The sequence below is a fragment of the Xenopus laevis genome, chromosome 3L (genome assembly GCF_017654675.1).
Source record: "Xenopus laevis strain J_2021 chromosome 3L, Xenopus_laevis_v10.1, whole genome shotgun sequence".
Classification (NCBI taxonomy): domain Eukaryota; kingdom Metazoa; phylum Chordata; class Amphibia; order Anura; family Pipidae; genus Xenopus; species Xenopus laevis.
Genome location: NC_054375.1, coordinates 151204749 through 151224645, shown reverse-complemented (window position 1 = coordinate 151224645; position 19897 = coordinate 151204749). Strand labels below are relative to the sequence as shown.

The following is a 19897-nucleotide window of genomic DNA, read 5'->3' as shown; positions in this document are numbered from 1 at the left end:
ACCAGTTTGCTAAAAGAAAAACAGCAAACGGTTGGAACCACCATCTTTCTACAGACACCTCTCATGTATGACTGCTGGTCTTATTGCTATTGGTTGTTCTAGGTTCTTGATTATACATGTTCAAACACTACTAGCACTTCCTAGTGAGTTTCCAGCCTGCCCTATAGTTAGCAGCCCAGTGCCTTTCATTTAGAAGACAATGAGATGCCTACAGGGATTAGGATCCTATGGAGGAATGGGGTTTATTTAGCAAAGCTGATAATATATGGCAGTTGTGCACCTGTCCTCATCCATACAGAACTGCATCTGTGAGGGAAAGTACAGGTAACATAGATTATTTTAATAAACTGGCTCCCAAGTCCCATAAATAGAGGTGGACCTGAAGTATTAGAAGCAAAAATTCCATAATTTGTGATGAAAACTCTCTTGATTACGTTTGTTCTCACAGGAAATGACAAATATACACAAATTCATCCTTCACAGATCATTATCCATGGATATTTTTACTCAGTTATTTATACAGAACAAAAAGGTCACCTACTGCCACTGTTAGAGGAAAAGGGAACATTCCCTTCAGCAACAGAGATGGTTCTTTGCCCTGTGACAGCAGGAGACGTATGGAATTTACTGCTAAAAAATGGTTTGTTGTTGGAAACATTTAGCTGTGGGCCTCAAAGTGCGCACAACTTTAACCTTGTACACTATATAGTATCCGGACACCTGCCTGTCCAACTTCTTACTCCCAGATCAAGAGGACTATGTTGATCCTCCATTTGCTGCTACAACAGCCCCATCCCTGAAGGTTCCCACTAGATGTTGGAGCACCGTAAGTGGGATTTTCTTCCATTTATATTGAAAATGTTAGGCAGTGATGTTGGGGATCAGGCCTGACTCCCAGTTGGGGTTCTAATTTATCCCACATGGTTTATGTTGGGTTGAGGTCAGGGCTCTGTGCAGTCAAGTTCTCCCTCTCCCATCTCAACGAACCCATTCTATATGGCCCTGCCTTTGTGCATGGGGTCATTATTGGGCTAGGAAAAGTCTTCCCCAAACTGTTCTGCAAAGAAGTAAGCATGAAATTGCCAAGAAAATGTTCTTTTTGGGTTCTGGTCCCCATTTAATGGTCAAACATTTGTTCACTTCCTCATAGCTCATAGCGATGTTTCACTACCACGATCATCAACAGTAACCCTGTTATAATATAATTCTGTGGATACCAAAGATGCTGTCCAAATACTAACCCTCTATCTGACCTTCATACAAAGTCCCCTCTTCCCCTGCTTTGGGCCTCCCTACGAGAGTCAGTCCCAAAGTTTGGGTGCCACTGTTGAATGCATACTACGGATCATTCAAACAAAGAAAACAAATGCCTACGCCTTTTTTTTAGACCTGTTTGAGTTGACAAAACTTTAAATAAAGGGGTGTTATAAATAGGATCTTATAGACGACCTGTTCTTAGCAACTTTCTCATTGGCCTTCATTTTTTATGTTTTTGTAATGAATGTTCTTCCTGTCTCTTTAGGATTTAAATGCTATCAACCAAAAACACATACACTTTGTAAGGCTTCACTTTATTGATTATTTTTAAATTCTCCTACTTTCATCATGGCTTTCAAACCATGCCCAACAGCAACTTTATCCCAAGCTGGAGTTTTATGGGCAAGGGCTTACAGTTGACTGCTTCACTGTAAGCTAAATGCCTGTTGACAATAAAATAGTGGTCTACCACCAGGTGTTCGAAGCCCCTTCAGTACTATATACACTGCCTTGCCATCAATAGACTTTAATAGATATGGGGCAGCCAACAGTTGCAGGAAATTGTTTACAGAAGTTACACAGGTGCAGCTCATAAAATGGGGATGTGTCCTTGTTTCTGAAACCTCACACTTAAAAATATTTTGTTGTGCAAAAACTCAAAGGAGAACCATAAAAAATATCATGGCTCGAAATGCTATATTTTATAGGCTGAGCTTTCAATGCCAGCCCAAAGGCTCTGCAGTCCTATTACAATAATGATCCAGGCCTTCCCAGTTGCCACCAGCAGCTCCCCGGCTTGGACCTTGTTAGGCGTTTTTTGTACTCACCGTGACCCCCGTGATGAGAATCCCAACGCTGATCAGTACTGTGTCACTAATGGTTTCCTGGTGTATCACCGGGAACTGGATTGAGGTGTCATCGCAGAAAAATCCCCGGTGAACAGGTGCCACCACGCCCAATTCACATATGAGAAAGGGTATAGAGACTGTAAGAAAGGAGCACACGGATAAATACCTGAGCTGAAACCTGATAAAGAAGTTTATTTGTATTGGTAACAATGATGGGCAGAATGCCACACGTTATAAAGAAAACTAAATCTTTCAGAGAAATAGGGCTGGAGATGCTGGATTTTATATAATAAACTTACAAGGTTCAGCAACCCTACAAGAGTAATGATCCAGCCCTTCAGTTGCAGCTTCCCATCTTAGACCTTGTTAGACCATCTATTGTGTCAGTGGCACTGCACATGCTCAGTGTGCTCTGGGCTGTTGTTGAAAAGCTAAGCTTAGGGTCAATCATCAAACTGTGAATGACAGCAGCCCAGAGCATGTGCTGAGAACCAGCAGACAAGAATATGGGGAGCTACTGGAGCATGTTCAGAGGCACTGACTGTTACCCCAATGTTTCAATATATCTGTAACCTTGTTATGAGCTAAGGGGACCCAGCCTGAAGGTCAGTTAGGGGGAGATTTGGGGTGAGTGTTTATTTGTACCCTGGGTACCCCTGGAACTATAGCAGGGTGACTGTTACCCCAATGTTTCTATATATCTGTAACCTTGTTATGAGCTACGGGGGCCCAGTCTGAAGGTTAGTTAGGGGGAGATTTGGGGTGAGTGCTTATTTGTACCCTGGGTACCCCTGGAACTATAGCAGGGTGACTGTTACCCCAATGTTTCTATATATCTGTAACCTTGTTATGAGCTACGGGGCCCCAGCCTGAAGGTCAGTTAGGGGGAGATTTAGGGTGAGTGCTTATTTGTACCCTGGGTACCCCTGGAACTATAGCAGGGTAACTGTTACCCCAATGTTTCTATATATCTGTAACCTTGTTATTAGCTAAGGGGGCCAGTCTGAAGGCCAGTTAGGGGGAGATTTGGGGTGAGTGCTTATTTGTGCCCTGGGTACCCCTGGAACTATAGGAGGGTGACTGTTACCCCTATATTTCCATATATCTGTAACCTTGTTATGAGCTAAGGGGGCCCAGTCTGAAGGCCAGTTAGAGGGAGATTTGGGGTGAGTGCTTATTTGTGCCCTGGGTACCCCTCGAACTATAGGAGGGTGACTGTTACCCCTATATTTCCATATATATATGCAATCTTGTCCCTGATTTAAAGGTTGGACTTTTAAAGGGACCTTGAAATGAAAACTTTTGACAACTACTCATAAACAATAACCTTAAATAACCCATGCCACTGCAACTTTACACCAAAGATGGAACCCCTTGTGACCAGACCTTTGCTCTGCATTACCCTAGTCAATGCTAACTGCCAGCTGGTCGCTATGGGTAACTACACTAAAGACAATTTGACACTTAGCGTATCAGTTTCTTGTGACCAGCATACATCTGTTACTCTCCCCGCAATGACATACTGTAAGGAATACCTGAACCTTAAAAGCTGTGATTTACAGTAACTTTAGACATGAATCATCTGGTCAGTCCTTACTGAAATCCTGTAGTTGTTGAACTACACATACTCTAGATCCTTACAAATCCATTGAGGGTCGGCAGTATGGGGTGAGAGTTCAGCAACAGCAAGAGGGCCAATCTCAATATGAAAGCTGGGCGCCCACATCCTACCTCTGACCCAGAACACATACTGGGACCAAACATTTTTTTTTAAAAAAAGGGGGTGCTCCTGCCAGATATACGAGGTTAGCTTTTAGACTCACTGGGGAAGGGGGTTGCCTAACAAATGTAGCCTTTACTAAAACCACAGGAGGGAAACAAAATATGGATATTGCCAAACGTTGGATGTAATCCTTTCTAGGGGATTCCCAGCAAAGTGACTAATATATTTGTCGAGGCCATATGGACGCACGGAGAGTGACTGACACAAGGACAAAAGGACATATGTCACACACAAACTAACACACTAACTAGACACACTAACATGGACACAATCTCCTAATCACACCCTAGGACATCCATAACCTTTACTCACCATCATCATCATTATTTTATATAGCAAACAGGGGTCTTACAAGGTGGGTTACCTGTATAATTCTGTGCTTTCTCATTGGCTAATATAATACCGCTCTGTACTCACCTACGCAGAGACACAGCAGATCCAGGCAGATCAGGTACCTTCTGGAGCCACGCGATACGGGAGATTGGGGCTCTTTCTGGACGCAGTGACCCCCGACTGTAACTTTTAAAACACGGGGGTCCGGGCACCAGTCAGGGGCCCCACCTGGTGTAAGGTGCATGTCACTAGCTGTGCTTGGACCTTATCTACCAGTGACTCTGTATATCCAATGACTTGAGTTCTTCTCTGCCAGTCTTGTCTCTGTGCCCTGAAAGCTTTCTCTATTTCCTCTCTGCCAACTTCTAAAACTGCCAACTTTTGATTTTCTGCTTCTGTGCCCTCTACTTCAGTTTGTGCCTATGCCAATCTGACAGTCAGTCTGTTAACTGGCATGTGCCCCTGTAGAAGTGCTGGTGTGGCCCTTGTCTTCTCTAGTTACACCTTGTGTAGGGTGCACGGTGCAGCACTGAAAGTTTCTCTGCGGCAGGGAGAAATAGATAGAAAGGGGAGGAAGCAGGGGGGAGAGTAAGAGGGAGGGACAGATGGGTGAGACGGGGAAGGAAAGGGAGGAAGAGAGATAAACGGAGAAAGGAAAAGGAAAACACAGCTGCAATCTGAGCACATAAGATTCCCCACCCTGCAATTGTCCTTCTTGGGCCCCTGCAATCCAGCACTGACCAACTGCAAGGCTTGGCACAGAGAGAGTATCTTATAACAACAGCAGCCAAGGACCTCCAAACCGCAGTTCATCTGAGGGCAGGGTTATGTTCCCACGTAGGATCTACTAGTCTCCCACAGAGTACAGGGGTCCCCATAGTATTTAGGATGGGTGCCATGATCCAATGGAGTAATAAAAATAAAATAAAAAAATAAAAAAATAAAATAAACATTTTTTTATAAAAATAAAATAGAAAATAGTCACAGAAGGTGCATTATAAAGAGGGGACCATTAGATTTACATTTTTGTTTGAAATGTTAAATTTTTCAGCAGGAAATTTTTCTCAGGTGACTTTTATTCTTAGCTAGAAAAAAAAATATTTTACTATTATTAATTTACTGTAAAAGGAAAACCTGAGTTTTTAACGACTTTATCGCAGCCGGCGAATATACCATTTTCAACTCGATTACAGAAACTGGGGGATTAAAGGGGTATAAAACAGAAAATGAGAATTGTATTAACTTACACGTTTTCTCCCTTTTAAACTTCATTTTCAGATGTATTTGAACGATAAAACTTTTTTTTTTAGACCATAGACCGGGAAATAGTAAAAGAGAACGGGAAGGGAAAAATCAGAAGTCAGAGGTTAATTAAGCGTTAATAGTTTAATGGTTGATATGCCTTTAATTTGGTGGCCCCAGGAGATGAGATGAGTGGACTACAATCACTACATGCAGCGAGGGGCAGTGCAACGTTCCAGAGAATCTTTCTTGTGCTTCAGGTTAATGGGTGGAATTCATTCACTAGGAATTTGGTTAATAAATAGCCAGTGTGTAGAGCTTTAGCTTTTGTTCTGCACCCACTCCCTCCGCTCACCCACTCCCTATTGCCCACAGTTCATTCTTATTGGGAGCCAAACACTACCCCAGTATCTATCATTTCCAGGGTCCTTTTATATCTGTGAGGCCCATATTATTTTCTCTCCTTGTCTGGCCTACCTGTACTTTCTGCCTCAGCCCGCCATCTATTCATTCTTTTATTAACCTATCACCTTCTCCTAAACCTGACCTCATACCCCACTGTCTCATCCCACCATCTCCTTGTTAGCCTGGGAAGAAGCCAGCTGCTGATGGCTCATTGACTCTGGCCTTGTCCTTTCATGGGATATAACCGCGCTGTAGGGTTGCCGCCTGTTCGGTTTTTAACCAAACAGTTTGGTTTTTCTAAGGCCTGTTCAGGTCTCAACTTTCTGTTTGGTTTTCAGCCTTGTGAAAACCTGAGTAATAATCTAGCCAAAAATGAAAAACATTTAAAAGATACTCACCTCAACATGGCTTAGTTATTATCAAGTGCCATTGATTTCCTATTATTACAGAAACAAAAAAAAAAAGCAAATCAATTAAAAATAAGAAATTGTTCTTCTAAATTAGTATTGCTGTACTTTAGAGCTTTCTGGATAACTGATTTCTGTATAATAGATTCAGCGTTGGACAGGGACCCACCAGAAAACCTTAGACCATGGGCCCATTCTCCAAGCTAATTTTCTTCCACTTCTCAACCTTTTTAATTTCTTAGTTCTTTTCTTTACATGATATAGTGAATAAAGTACCCCCTATTGTGAAATATATAGTGAATAAAGTACCCCCTCTTGTAAAATATAAGGATATTATAAGTTACCGAGGAGTTTCATGACCATATAAAAACACGAGGTCGAAGGCCGAGTGTTTTTATACAGGTCATGGAACTCCGAGGTAACTTATAATATCCTCATATTTTACAACTGGGGGTACTTTATTTATTATAATACACAAGTTTCAGTGAGTCATGTGACAGAAATGACATCAGAACTCACCGTTTATAACTGATGACATCAGAACTCACCGTTTATAAGGATATAATTTACAGGATATTCATGGCTTTTGTGTATTATAAGGATATTATAAGTTACCGAGGAGTTTCATGACCATATAAAAACACGAGGCCGAAGGCCGAGTGTTTTTATACAGGTCATGGAACTCCGAGGTAACTTATAATATCCTCATATTTTACAACTGGGGGTACTTTATTTATTATAATACACAAGTTTCAGTGAGTCATGTGACAGAAATGACATCAGAACTCACCGTTTATAACTGATGACATCAGAACTCACCGTTTATAAGGATATAATTTACAGGATATTCATAGCTTTTGTGTATTATAAGGACATTATAAGTTACTGAGGAGTTTCATGACCATATAAAAACACGAGACCGAAGGCTGAGTGTTTTTATACAGGTCATGGAACTCTGAGGTTACTTCTAATATCCTCATATTTTGCAACAGGGGGTACTTTATTTATTATAATACACAAGTTTCAGTCATGTGACAGAAATGACATCACTACTCACTGTTTATAACTGATGACATCAGAACTCACCGTTTATAAGGATATAATTTACAAGATATTCATGGCTTTTGTGTATTATATACTCTATACATCTATTTGACCCCTTTCTTTCCATAAAGAATTAAGGAATGAACATGAAATTGTTACAAATGTTTAGAAGCAGAAGGGCCCACTGACATCTGGGCCCACCGGGAGTTTTCCTGGTATCAGTCCGACACTGAATAGATCCTATACCTGTAATTAAAGGGTCGGGCTTACTCATCAGACAGAATATAGAAAGAGATAGTGTTGCCTCCCACGTGGTTTTGAACTGGACATCTTAGTTTTTGAAAGTGCCGTCCATTCAAAAGCCCTTTACAATTTAAAACATTGAGAAAACTGGACAGAAATCCAGCCAGATGAATCTAAGTTGATACCCTGGCATCAAAAATTCACCGACATCATTGTGCCAGTCTCTAATGTCATCATGCCCACCCCAATATCACTGCCCCAACACCCAATGCTACCTTCCCCTCCCCCTTTGTTTGGGTTTAGCCGACGCCAAATATGGCAACTCTACCGTGGTCTCTATAGATGCACTGCTTGGACACTGGGGGAGCTGCAGTTTTGCAATACTGTCACACTGTATTCACATTACTGGGGACACTGGGGGTTCTGTATCAGTCCGATTGAACAAGAGAGTTTTTTTGCTGCTTAGCACAAACTACATTCAAGCTCGTGGCGCCACAATGTGGGATCCCATTATAGGGTAGTCAGGTCCTACTCCTCTCACATGGCCACCACTCTATCAGCTAGTAGGCTCCTGGCCTTAGTGAAAGTGTGAAGTGTAAAGTTTAATTTTGTAAAAACTGTTGATGTCATTTCCGGTAAGGTCTAGGACAGTGGAATACTGTCTTAAAGGGGAACTATGCTTAACTAAAGTAGTAGCTAGAAATGTTGTACATGATGTTTTGTGCTTCTGTACCAGCCCAAGGCAACCACAGCCCTTTAGCAGTAAAGATCTGTGTCTCCAAAGATGCCCCAGTAGCTCCCCATCTTCTTTTCTGCTGAATCACTGCACATGCTCTGTGCTGCTGTCACTTACCGAGCTTAGGGACCCACTCACAATATACAGTACACATAGAATAGAAATGTCACAATATAAGGCTGATTAGTAATTAATACACATAATTACTACATGGCAGCACAGAAACCAGTGCAATTAGCATCAGAATTTAATAATCAGCAAACCTGTAGCATCAGCTTATATTACAGCCAGGGAAGCTCATTTTCTGCTGGATAATTAGTGACGAGCCCTAAGCTTAGCTTCTCAACAGCCAATCAGAGCCCACTGAGCATGTGAGTGTCACAGACACTTTCCAAGATGGTGACCCCCTGTGACAAGTTTGAAGTCCTGGATCATTGCTGCTATTGACAAGCTCAAACTTTAGCCTCGTGCAATAAGTTCACTATATAAAATATGGCATTTTTAGCCAAAATGTTTCGTTTAGTTAAGGAGTGAGGTGAAGGTACAAGGAAAGAGCCATTCGCAAAGGAAAAGGGGGATGGAGGACTCAGGGACATGGGCCATTGAAGTCACAGCCCCAGTGGGCCCTGGACACTCTAGTACGACCCTTGAATGTTCTGCAGGTTCATTCTGCTAAAATGGATACTCTGAATCTATACAATGTTCTGCATGACCTTTGGATGAGGAGTAGTAGGAACTTTACATATAGACAAGTTATTCAGGGACTTACTGTGTTTATGGTCTGTAATTGCCAAATTAAAGACTAACAACACTATGTTTATATTAAACTCCAGAGCTTGTTTTCTTCCCTTTATGCTCATTATATAATTCCTGCCTTTCGTTGAAGGACACTTGTAAAAGTCAAGGCTTGACTTTCTCATGAACCATATTGTTGCATTGTGCTAAGCACTACATATGTTTTAAGCACCCAGGACTCCCTTGCTTGCATGGGCCCTGTACTTTTACCTTGGGTACTACTGCATGCAATTCATCTGTGCAGACTGAACAGGTGCATTTGCAAGTAATGAAGGTACACTTATGGGTGCAATATGAGCACAAGCACCTTTGTGAATAGAGTCATTTTTTACAGTAATGCTAGCGTGCTTGTGTTTGAGAATTAGCTCTGGGAATACTAGCATAAGGAGTGATGGTGATCGAGGGTTCCATAGGGGTGGAGGTTGGTGGAGACGTCTCAAATGGTTGACTGCCTTGGAATGTCCTTTACATGGAGTCCATGCTCCCTTATTACTGACCAGTGATGGAAAACTTACTCTTATGTTTGAAAAGGATAGTTGGGGGTGTTGGAGGTCAAGAAGAAAAGAGACAACTGGAAGTATTGAGTGAAGGAACATGTATAAGTACATTTATTCTCTAGGACAGTGATCCCCAACCAGTGGCTCTTGAGCAACATGTTGCTCCCCAACCCCATGGATGTTTGCCCGAGTGACCTCAAAGACTGTGCTTATTTTTGAATTCCAGGCTTGGAGGCAAGTTTTGGTTGCATAAAAACCAGGTGTACTGCCAAACAGAGACTCATGTGGGCTTCCAGTGCACATATGGGACTATCAAATGGCTAATCACAGCCCTTATTTGGTATCTCCAGGAACTTTTTTATGCTTGTGTTGCTCCCCAACTCATTTTACATTTGAATGTGGCTCACGGATAAAAAACGTTGGTGACCCCTTCTCTAGGATATGTAGAAATAACATAGCTAATAGCCAGGACACACATCATGTACCAATGGTCCCTACTTATGCTAAACTGCCCCAAATCATGGACCCCATAAGGTTAAGGACATGCCAAGTTCCATAGCAAACAGCAGAAGTATGAATTGGCTGCTTGTGAAAGAATTAACCTTGGAGACCTAGAACCCAGCTCACAGATCACGCCAACCTTCAGGATCCAAGGATCTAGGTTCTGCCCATGCCACACCCTGTTATGTTGTATTATCCACACCTCTTTTCTTTATTATAAACAAATAACTTTTCACAGAGGCAAAATGTTATGTAGACCCTTTGCTTTATCTTAGACCCCCCCAACTCCAGGGCATAACCCACTGTTACCAACCTTGCTTTTATGGATCTTGGACACCCTCCTTAACTTTTTTCCTTAGGTCCCGTTTCTTCCTGTCCCCTTCTCACTCACAAGTGGAGGCAGAGTTTTTCCTTGCTCAGTGACCCATGTGCCAGTGGCCATTATGCTCCAAACTTATCCTACCCTTTATAAGCCTGTCTGCTCTGCCACCCAAAAGGATCTTCTCCTTTCTGTCACCCACCTTAAGCACTGCTGTTTTTCCTCATGGATATATCTAGTATAGGTAAATCTAAAAACCCATGTTTTCTAGTCAAGGATAACCGTACCTGCTCCTTTACTCTATGGAACCACCTCTTTTCTAGACTTTTCTAGAGAGAGTTTCCCAACTCCCTCTATTGGCCATTACTAGTAATTACATGCTGTAACTATACTAAACAAGGTTCTAAAAGCACTTGACCCTAGTAGCAGTTCTTCCCTCTCCCTCAATGATTTCACAGTATCTAATATGACAATGATCTTTTCCTGCTTATTACAATACTGCTTACTATAAAGTACATGACAGTTTTAGCAAACTTGATACATGGTTGCTCCATCACAGTCAAACTTTCATATAATGCTCATTCATGAAGCCAGTGTTGGACTGGCCCACCGGGAACCAGGAAAACTCCCGGTGGGCCCAGGTGTTAGTGGGCCCTCTTGCTTCTAAACATTTGGTCTATTTCATGACCATTCTCTATTTCTTTATGAGAAAAAAATGCTTGATAACGGAAGAATAGAGATGGAAATGGAAGAAGATATAAAAGGCTTGGAGAATAAAGAGGTTGAATGAGGAGAGGAGGAATAATAGTTTGGAAACTGGGCCCATGGTCCAAGATTTTCTGGTAGGCCCCTGGCCTAGGCTGCATGAAGCAGCAGAAGGGAGGGCCCCTGTGCACAAATATGGTAAGGGTCACCCATAAAATGGTAACTTTATATTAGTAGCACTCTCCTGCCTAAAGCCTGGAGGTTGTTAGGTGGATGGTGGTCAATTTGAGTCCCGTAATTGCCAAATAGATTTGAAACAGACAGATCTGCCTGGTCAACCAGAGAGATGAATGGGCAGATAACATGAATGTTTTATTACATTCACTGGTACCCACATTTTCCATTGCAGGACCAATTCTGAATGTTTTGCAAACTGTAAATCAACTCAGGAAAAGTACCGGTCAATCTGAAAACCACTAGATTTGATCTGATGTATACTTTGAAACATGAACTCAATGCTACCATCTAGCGGACAAAATGTAAAGTGCCAATATATTTAAAGCAGTGATCCCCAACCAGTAGCTCATAAGCAACATGTTGCTCTCCAAACCATTAATTGTTGCTCCCAGTAGCCTCAAAGCAGGTGCTTATTTTTGATTCCTGGCTTGAAGTGAAGTTTTTGTTGTATAAAAACCAGGTGCACTGCCAAATAGCCTTAATCTATGTTGACAATCCACATAGGGGATACCAAATGGCCAAGCACAGAATTTATTTGGCACCCCAAGAACATTTTTCATGCTAGTGTTGCTCCCCAACTCCTTTTACTTCTGAAAGTTGCTCACGGGTTCAAAAGGTTGGGGAGCCCTGATTTAAAGCATGCTCAGGGGTTCGCAAACTTTTCAGGACATGGAAATAGAATAGATGTGACAGGAAAGTTACAGTGTGGGGAAAATATAACTTTGGAATATCTGCATAATCTCTGACTCTGGCTTTAAAAAAGTGCAAAAGGTTTAGTGAAGAGCTCACTCTATTAACATAAAGCTTCTTGGTGACTTATTTCATATATTTTATTTAACCTACCAGGGTTACTGATCTAGCACAGTTACAATACAGAAAGCAAGCACTTGGGAGTAAACTTTGGACGATATTATTCACTGTTGGAAGTGGGGTGGGAAACTATACAGTACAGGATGGGATGTAATTTTTCATACTAAATTCCAGAGCTTTTTAAGGCAGAGTTTATAACATTCTTGTAGAGTGGTGCTTGGATCTGTTCAGCGCAGAAACCCTGTTACAAGGATGATAGCATCGATCAGCTGCATTAAAAATATTTATAGATCTATATGATACATATACCCACTTTTTTTTTTGCAGATGAATTCTTTGTAATTCTACCATAGCTACTTCAACTGTTAATTTTGTGCCTTGCTTTAAGTGCTTGTTTAATGTTTATCCACTGTATGAATGGTGGTATCACGTCCTTAACTAAACATATAAAATCAATAAAAACAAATGCAAACCACCCAAAAACATTGGGGTCAGGTAGCCAGCAATCATACAGCCAGCACTGAAATTCACATGGCACCACTGTTTCATGAAATGCTGGGGTATCTATGTTATAAATGCTGGGGAATCTGTGTTATAAAATGCTGGGGTCACTGTGTTATGAAATGCTGGGGCATCTGTGTTATAAAATGCTGGGGTCACTCTGTTATGAAATGCTGGGGCACCTGTGTTATAAAATGCTGGGTGAAATGCTGGGGAATCAGTGTTATAAAATGCTGGGGTCACTGTGTTATGAAATGCTGGGGAATCTGTGTTATAAAATGCTGGGGTTAATCTGTTATGAAATGCTGGGGAATCTGTGTTATAAAATGCTGGGGTCACTGTGTTTTGAAATGCTGGGGAATCTGTGTTATAAAATGCTGGGGTCACTGTGTTATGAAATGCTAGGGCATCTGTGTTATAAAATGCTGGGGTTAATCTGTTATGAAATGCTGGGGAATCAGTGTTATAAAATGCTGGGGTCACTGTGTTATGAAATGCTGGGGAATCTGTGTTATAAAATGCTGGGGTATCTATGTTATAAATGCTAGGGTATCTGTGTTATAAAATGCTGGGGTCACTCTGTTATGAAATGCTGGGGCATCTGTGTTATAAAATGCTGGGGTTAATCTGTTATGAAATGCTGGGGAATCTGTGTTATAAAATGCTGGGGTCACTGTGTTATGATATGCTGGGGCATCTGTGTTATAAAATGCTGGGGTCACTCTGTTATGAAATGCTGGGGCATCTATGTTATAAAATGCTGGGGTTAATCTGTTATGAAATGCTGGGGTCACTGTTTCATAAAATGCTGGGGTCACTGTTTCATAAAATGCTGGGGTCACTGTGTCATAAAATGATGGTTCTGTATTATAAAATTATAAAATGCTGGGGCCTCTGTATTATGAAATGTTGGGCTCTGTCATATATTTTATAGAGAAGTAGCTGTGCACTATATTGCGCTTAAAAAATTCTACTTTATCAGAAATAACTGACAGTGCACGAGACAGAACGAAGGATAATTATTTATGATGCTGGGGTATCTATGTTATAAATGCTAGGGCATCTGTGTTATAAAATGCTGGGGTCACTCTGTTATGAAATGCTGGGGCATCTGTGTTATAAAATGCTGGGGTTAATCTGTTATGAAATGCTGGGGAATCTGTGTTATAAAATGCTGGGGTATCTATGTTATAAATGCTAGGGCATCTGTGTTATAAAATGCTGGGGTCACTGTGTTATGATATGCTGGGGCATCTGTGTTATAAATGCAGGAGTCACTCTGTTATGAAATGCTGGGGAATCAGTGTTATAAAATGCTGGGGTCACTGTGTTATGAAATGCTGGGGAATCTGTGTTATAAAATGCTGGGGTATCTATGTTATAAATGCTAGGGCATCTGTGTTATAAAATGCTGGGGTCACTCTGTTATGAAATGCTGGGGCATCTGTGTTATAAAATGCTGGGGTTAATCTGTTATGAAATGCTGAGGAATCAGTGTTATAAAATGCTGGGGTCACTGTGTTATGATATGCTGGGGCATCTGTGTTATAACATGCTGGGGTCACTCTGTTATGAAATGCTGGGGCATCTATGTTATAAAATGCTGGGGTTAATCTGTTATGAAATGCTGAGGAATCAGTGTTATAAAATGCTGGGGTCACTGTGTTATGATATGCTGGGGCATCTGTGTTATAAAATGCTGGGGTATCTATGTTATAAATGCTAGGGCATCTGTGTTATAAAATGCTGGGGTCACTCTGTTATGAAATGCTGGGGCATCTGTGTTATAAAATGCTGGGGTTAATCTGTTATGAAATGCTGGGGAATCAGTGTTATAAAATGCTGGGGTCACTGTGTTATGATATGCTGGGGCATCTGTGTTATAAATGCTGGAGTCACTCTGTTATGAAATGCTGGGGAATCAGTGTTATAAAATGCTGGGGTCACTGTGTTATGAAATGCTGGGGAATCTGTGTTATAAAATGCTGGGGTATCTATGTTATAAATGCTAGGGCATCTGTGTTATAAAATGCTGGGGTCACTCTGTTATGAAATGCTGGGGCATCTGTGTTATAAAATGCTGGGGTTAATCTGTTATGAAATGCTGACGAATCAGTGTTATAAAATGCTGGGGTCACTGTGTTATGATATGCTGGGGCATCTATTTTATAAATGCTGGGGAATCTGTGTTATAAAATGCTGGGGTTACTCTGTTATGAAATGCTGGGGCATCTATGTTATAAAATGCTGGGGTTAATCTGTTATGAAATGCTGAGGAATCAGTGTTATAAAATGCTGGGGTCACTGTGTTATGATATGCTGGGGCATCTGTGTTATAAAATGCTGGGGTATCTATTTTATAAATGCTGGGGAATCTGTGTTATAAAATGCTGGGGTCACTCTGTTATGAAATGCTGGGGCATCTATGTTATAAAATGCTGGGGTTAATCTGTTATGAAATGCTGGGGTCACTGTTTCATAAAATGCTGGGGTCACTGTTTCATAAAATGCTGGGGTCACTGTGTCATAAAATGATGGTTCTGTATTATAAAATTATAAAATGCTGGGGCCTCTGTATTATGAAATGTTGGGCTCTGTCATATATTTTATAGAGAAGTAGCTGTGCACTATATTGTGCTTAAAAAATTCTACTTTATCAGAAATAACTGACAGTGCACGAGACAGAACGAAGGATAATTATTTATGACAAACAAGGTCTCACACTGCACTCAGTGCAGTGGTGAAGGTGATTAATTGAAAATACTCATTTAGTTTTTGAATACAATTCAATGAATTAACTCCTATCTGTCATATATTTCTTGTATTATGAAATCTGAGACCACCTCAGCCCCCTGCTGAGGGGACCCACTGTATCTGTCTTTACCAGAGTCAGAAATATTAATAAGTGTGTCATAAAATGCTGGGAGTCACTGTGTTATAAACACACCACTGTCACATATTGCTGGGGGCACTGTGTTATAAACACACCACTGTCACATATTGCTGGGGGCACTGTGTTGTGAATTCTGAGGCCATTGTGTCCGAGAATGTTAGAGCCACCTTATTATGAAAATGGGGTCCCTGTGTCTGTCTCAGAGGCAGAATTATCAATAATTAAAAAAAAGAGGTAGAGACACTCAAGAGTTAGAAGTCAGCATGGGGAGAAATATTGTCAAATTTTAATATATCACATAAGCAAATAGTTTGTAGTATATGCAAATAGTGAAATGTCTCAGTTCTTCATGTATAAAGGGAAATAGAAAAAGTCCAATGAATGATCCCCACCGGAGGGGGGGTGTTAAGCAAATAAATGCTTTATTAGAACACACAACTTCACAAAGCTTTGGAAGAGTAAACGATTTTGATGTGCAATTTAGGTTCCTCAGCTGGAACAACCAACAATCTCCAAGTTGTCAGAAACTGTATCAAAGTCATCGCAGAGATCCTGGTTCTCACGTTGTTGACACTCCCTCTCATTGGGCCACCACTCCATCCATGTGTCCTTCCCAATGATGTAGGAATATCTACAAAGAACACACATCATTATAATTAATTGAATAGGGGTTATCAGCAGACCTACTAATGTGGTCTGACCATTGACCATTGACCATTGACCATACCATTGGCCATTCATGTAAGAGACACATTTGGGTTTATTTTGAGTGTATTGCAGTTGGTCTGGACATAAATCTGATCTGATGGTGCCTTTCTGGTGAATGTATGTATGAGGAGTTCACAGACTCTAGAGGCTTCATTTTTGACTCAACAGCCGCCTTACTTACCCATCTGGTTTCAGCCAGAGGTCACCAGTTACCCCCCAGATCAGATAATCTCGGTTCAGTTGCATAGCTAAAGCTTTTCGGCATTTGATATGGCTGATAAAATTACGTGTCTTGTCTGCAGGATCCTCATCCGTGCCTAAAAAATGATACAGCACAAGGGAATTAGAGTTCTGATCATAGAGCTGTAGAATAACTGCACTGACCTATAGATATGAACACGTCACAGACTCACCTTGCTTTATGACCTTCTTAATTGTCATAACATAGTTGTCAAAGTTGTCGCTGGGCTGCACCTCCGTGAGAGTAGCCTTGTACACTGTGAATGAATGTAGTCGGACATTTAAAACTCAATTATATTTACTCATGCAAATATGGGGACATAACCCCCTGACTGGGATCAAACCTATGCCATGGCTGCAAGGCAGCGACACTAATCACTGCACCACTCTGATGCCCTTAAAGGAGAAGGAACGCTACCAAGGCAGTTTATTGTCAATAGATTAGCCACAACAGTGCAAGCTAGAATGCAATTTTAAGTCTTTAGAATGCTTTACCCCAGAGTAAACAGCTCCAGACACTGTCTCTATTTGTTTAGGATAGCAGCTGCCATATTAGCTTGGTGTGGCATCACTTCCTGCCTGAGTCTCTCCCTGGTCACTCATAGCTCTGGGGTCAGATTACAACAGAAAGGGAAGGAGGGAGGGGGAGAGGAGCAAACTGAGCATGCTCAAGCCCTAGCCCTGGAGGTTTAAGCTGAAAACAGGAAGTCTAATACAGAAGTCCATGTATACACAATAGAAAGAAAGAAATTAGGTATTTCTTTTGACAGAGGACTCAAAGAAGCATTGCTTTGAGGGTTTACTGGTATATGTAGGTGGACCTCTCTGATAAGGCTTACTTAGTTTTAACCTTTCCTTCTCCTTTAAAGCACATAAACAGGCATTCTGCGCCATTGTGGCTTCTTTCACATGCTTTGGCCAGGATCACAGTCTTTTACTTTGAGAGTTTACTAGTGTATTCATATAGATCTTGGTGATAAAGCTTACTTAGTTTTAACCTTTCCTTCTCCTTTAATACCAGTTTAGGTCACATTTTTAAACCATTAAAGCATTTCTTGTTTTTATACATCCACTAGAAGTCGGAAGGCTTAAAGGGATTTTTTTATGGTGTAGTTTTTATTTCTAAATGACACTATTTACACTGCAAATAATTCACTCTACAATATAAAATTTCATTCCTGAACCAGCAAGTGTATTTAGTTGTAATATTGGTGTGTAGGTGCATCTCAGGTCATTTTGCCTGGACATGTGCTTTCAGAAAGAGCCAGCACTTTAGGATGGAACTGCTTTCTGGCAGGCTGTTGTTTCTCCTACTCAATGTAACTGAATGTGTCTCAGTGGGACCTGGATTTTACTATTGTGTGTTGTTCTTAGATCTACCAGGCAGCTGTTATCTGGTTACCTTTCCATTGTTCTGATGATGGGCTGCTGGGAGGGGGGGAGGGAGTGAGTGATATCACTCAAACTTGTAGTAGAGTGACTGAAGTTATATCAGAGCACAATTCATATGTCTGGGGACACCTGGGAAGCTAGCAATATGTCAAGCCTCCATGTCAGATTTCAAAATTTAATGTATTTGTTCTTTTGAAAAAGGTATATTAGTCCAGAATTCTGCTGGAGCAGCACTATTAACTGATGTGTTTTGAAAAAAAACATGTATCCCTTTAAGCTATCCATACATGGGCCAACATTGGCTGCCAACAAGACCACTCCAGACTCTTTTGACAAATATGAAGGCTGTGACTGTGAATGACTCCTCATTTGGATTCATTATAGATAAATAGTAATTCTCACCAAAATCCACCCCGGGAGCGCAAGCCATGTTGATTCTACTTTCAGCGGTGATTTTACCCTCAATTTGCTGCTGCATGAAACAATTCTCTGTAACATGAGAAGAAGTAGTTAATAAAGAACCCTGGAGTTTTTCTATTACTCTCATAACTCTTATTCCATGTAATCCAGTACTAGCCCATTGTCCTATACATACAAATATTAGATTGTATTGAGGCTAATGATGCAATGCTTGCCAATGGGTCTGCATGATTCACCTATAAACTGGATTAGTGGCCTGTGGTCCAAATGATTTCTATCAGCATTTGCCAACCAGTCATTTTGACTGTTGAGTCAGCAGCTTTTTGACTTGTGTATAGTGCCAAAGCAATGGCCTTCTTGATTGTTTAAAGATTGGAGCTCAGTCATATATTGGACAGAAAGACTGTAAAATGACCACTTGGATGCAGCCCTCTCCTAGTGGGCCAAAGAAGCACATTGACCTTTGTATGGTCAGATTAACTCTTCTCTTTGCCCTTTATAAGTGTAACTGTACTTTAATAGTAGACAAGTTATTGAGGAAAGTGACATCATAAACCCCAGGGGTGCATCAGTGAGTCACCAATTGATATCTGGTAGTGTCTACCAACCCCAAACTGAGAAACTTGCAAACTGGGACCTCTATCTGCAGCTTAAAGGATCCAGTATTATAATTCACAAAACACCACCATGGCTTCTGGCTCACCTTCTGCACACCGGCATATATCTCCTTGGCAAATCCTGCCCAGCAGGGCACTGCCTTCTTCCACATGGTAAAACTTAGTGCATCGACTATCTAGGGAAAACAAGACATAAAAGAATCCTGTCTGTTGTATGTATGAAGTTATTGAAAAACACTACAATTAAATGGTCCTACACCCCCATTATGCTTCATCTGTACAAAATGATTATTATTATTACTATTAGTAGTAGTAGTAGTAGTAGTAGTAGTAGTAGAAGTATTATAGCTGTTTAGAGATGGATAGATGTTCTTACCTGGATTATAATAGTCATACACAGATACAGAAGCTGGCTGGATGAAACCCACTTCAAAGAATTGGTGAGCGTAAAACTTCACACATTCTTCCTCTGTGTGGGAGACCTGAATCATGAAGAGGGAATCAATGGTAAACATGGTGTATGGAGGAAAAGGAAACATCAACAGAAACAGTAGTCAAGATCCAAATGCATGGAGTATAGATGAATAACTTAAATATAGACATAAATGTGAGAAATGAGGACTGTTGCTTGTAAGGAATAGAATGTGTACAATATAAGCACTGGCCAATGAAGTAAGGCAGTGAGTTGTAGGAAGCCATGTAGGTCAGCTTTAATATCAGAAGAATATATACTTTGTCCAAGTAGAGAATAAGGGTTCCCTTGTCATTTGCTCCTTTGTTGACTTCATACATAGAGATGTATCTATCCACTCCTTTCATTAGCTGTGGGTAACAATAAAAACAATTCTCAGTCTTGTTTTATAACAGTGCACTCAGGGTCAAGATAAAGGATTAATACTACAGCAAACAGGTAGCTCTTTCCACACAGTATAAAGAATGCAACTGTATATACGTTTCACCAAGC

At 40.9% G+C, this 19897-nt stretch overlaps 2 protein-coding genes across 2 annotated transcripts in view; both read right to left on the bottom strand.

The window, feature by feature from the left end:
• plpp3l.L (phospholipid phosphatase 3-like L homeolog) overlaps positions 1–4935 on the bottom strand; it is a 16254-nt gene extending 11319 nt beyond the window's left edge. The window contains exons 1-2 of the mRNA XM_018253730.2: positions 4306–4935; positions 2085–2242 (exon numbers count right to left, since the gene is read on the bottom strand). Of these exons, the coding sequence (XP_018109219.1) occupies positions 2085–2242; positions 4306–4465 (318 nt within the window). The 5' untranslated portion in view covers positions 4466–4935. The remainder of the gene's footprint in view (positions 1–2084; positions 2243–4305) is intronic.
• Positions 4936–15820: 10885 nt separating this feature from the next.
• LOC495206 (A.superbus venom factor 1) overlaps positions 15821–19897 on the bottom strand; it is a 33201-nt gene continuing 29124 nt past the window's right edge. Inside the window, exons 35-41 of the mRNA XM_041587312.1 lie at positions 19666–19755; positions 19310–19415; positions 19020–19109; positions 18299–18385; positions 16678–16761; positions 16446–16581; positions 15821–16187 (exon numbers count right to left, since the gene is read on the bottom strand). Coding sequence (XP_041443246.1) covers positions 16046–16187; positions 16446–16581; positions 16678–16761; positions 18299–18385; positions 19020–19109; positions 19310–19415; positions 19666–19755 — 735 coding nt within the window. The 3' untranslated portion in view covers positions 15821–16045. The remainder of the gene's footprint in view (positions 16188–16445; positions 16582–16677; positions 16762–18298; positions 18386–19019; positions 19110–19309; positions 19416–19665; positions 19756–19897) is intronic.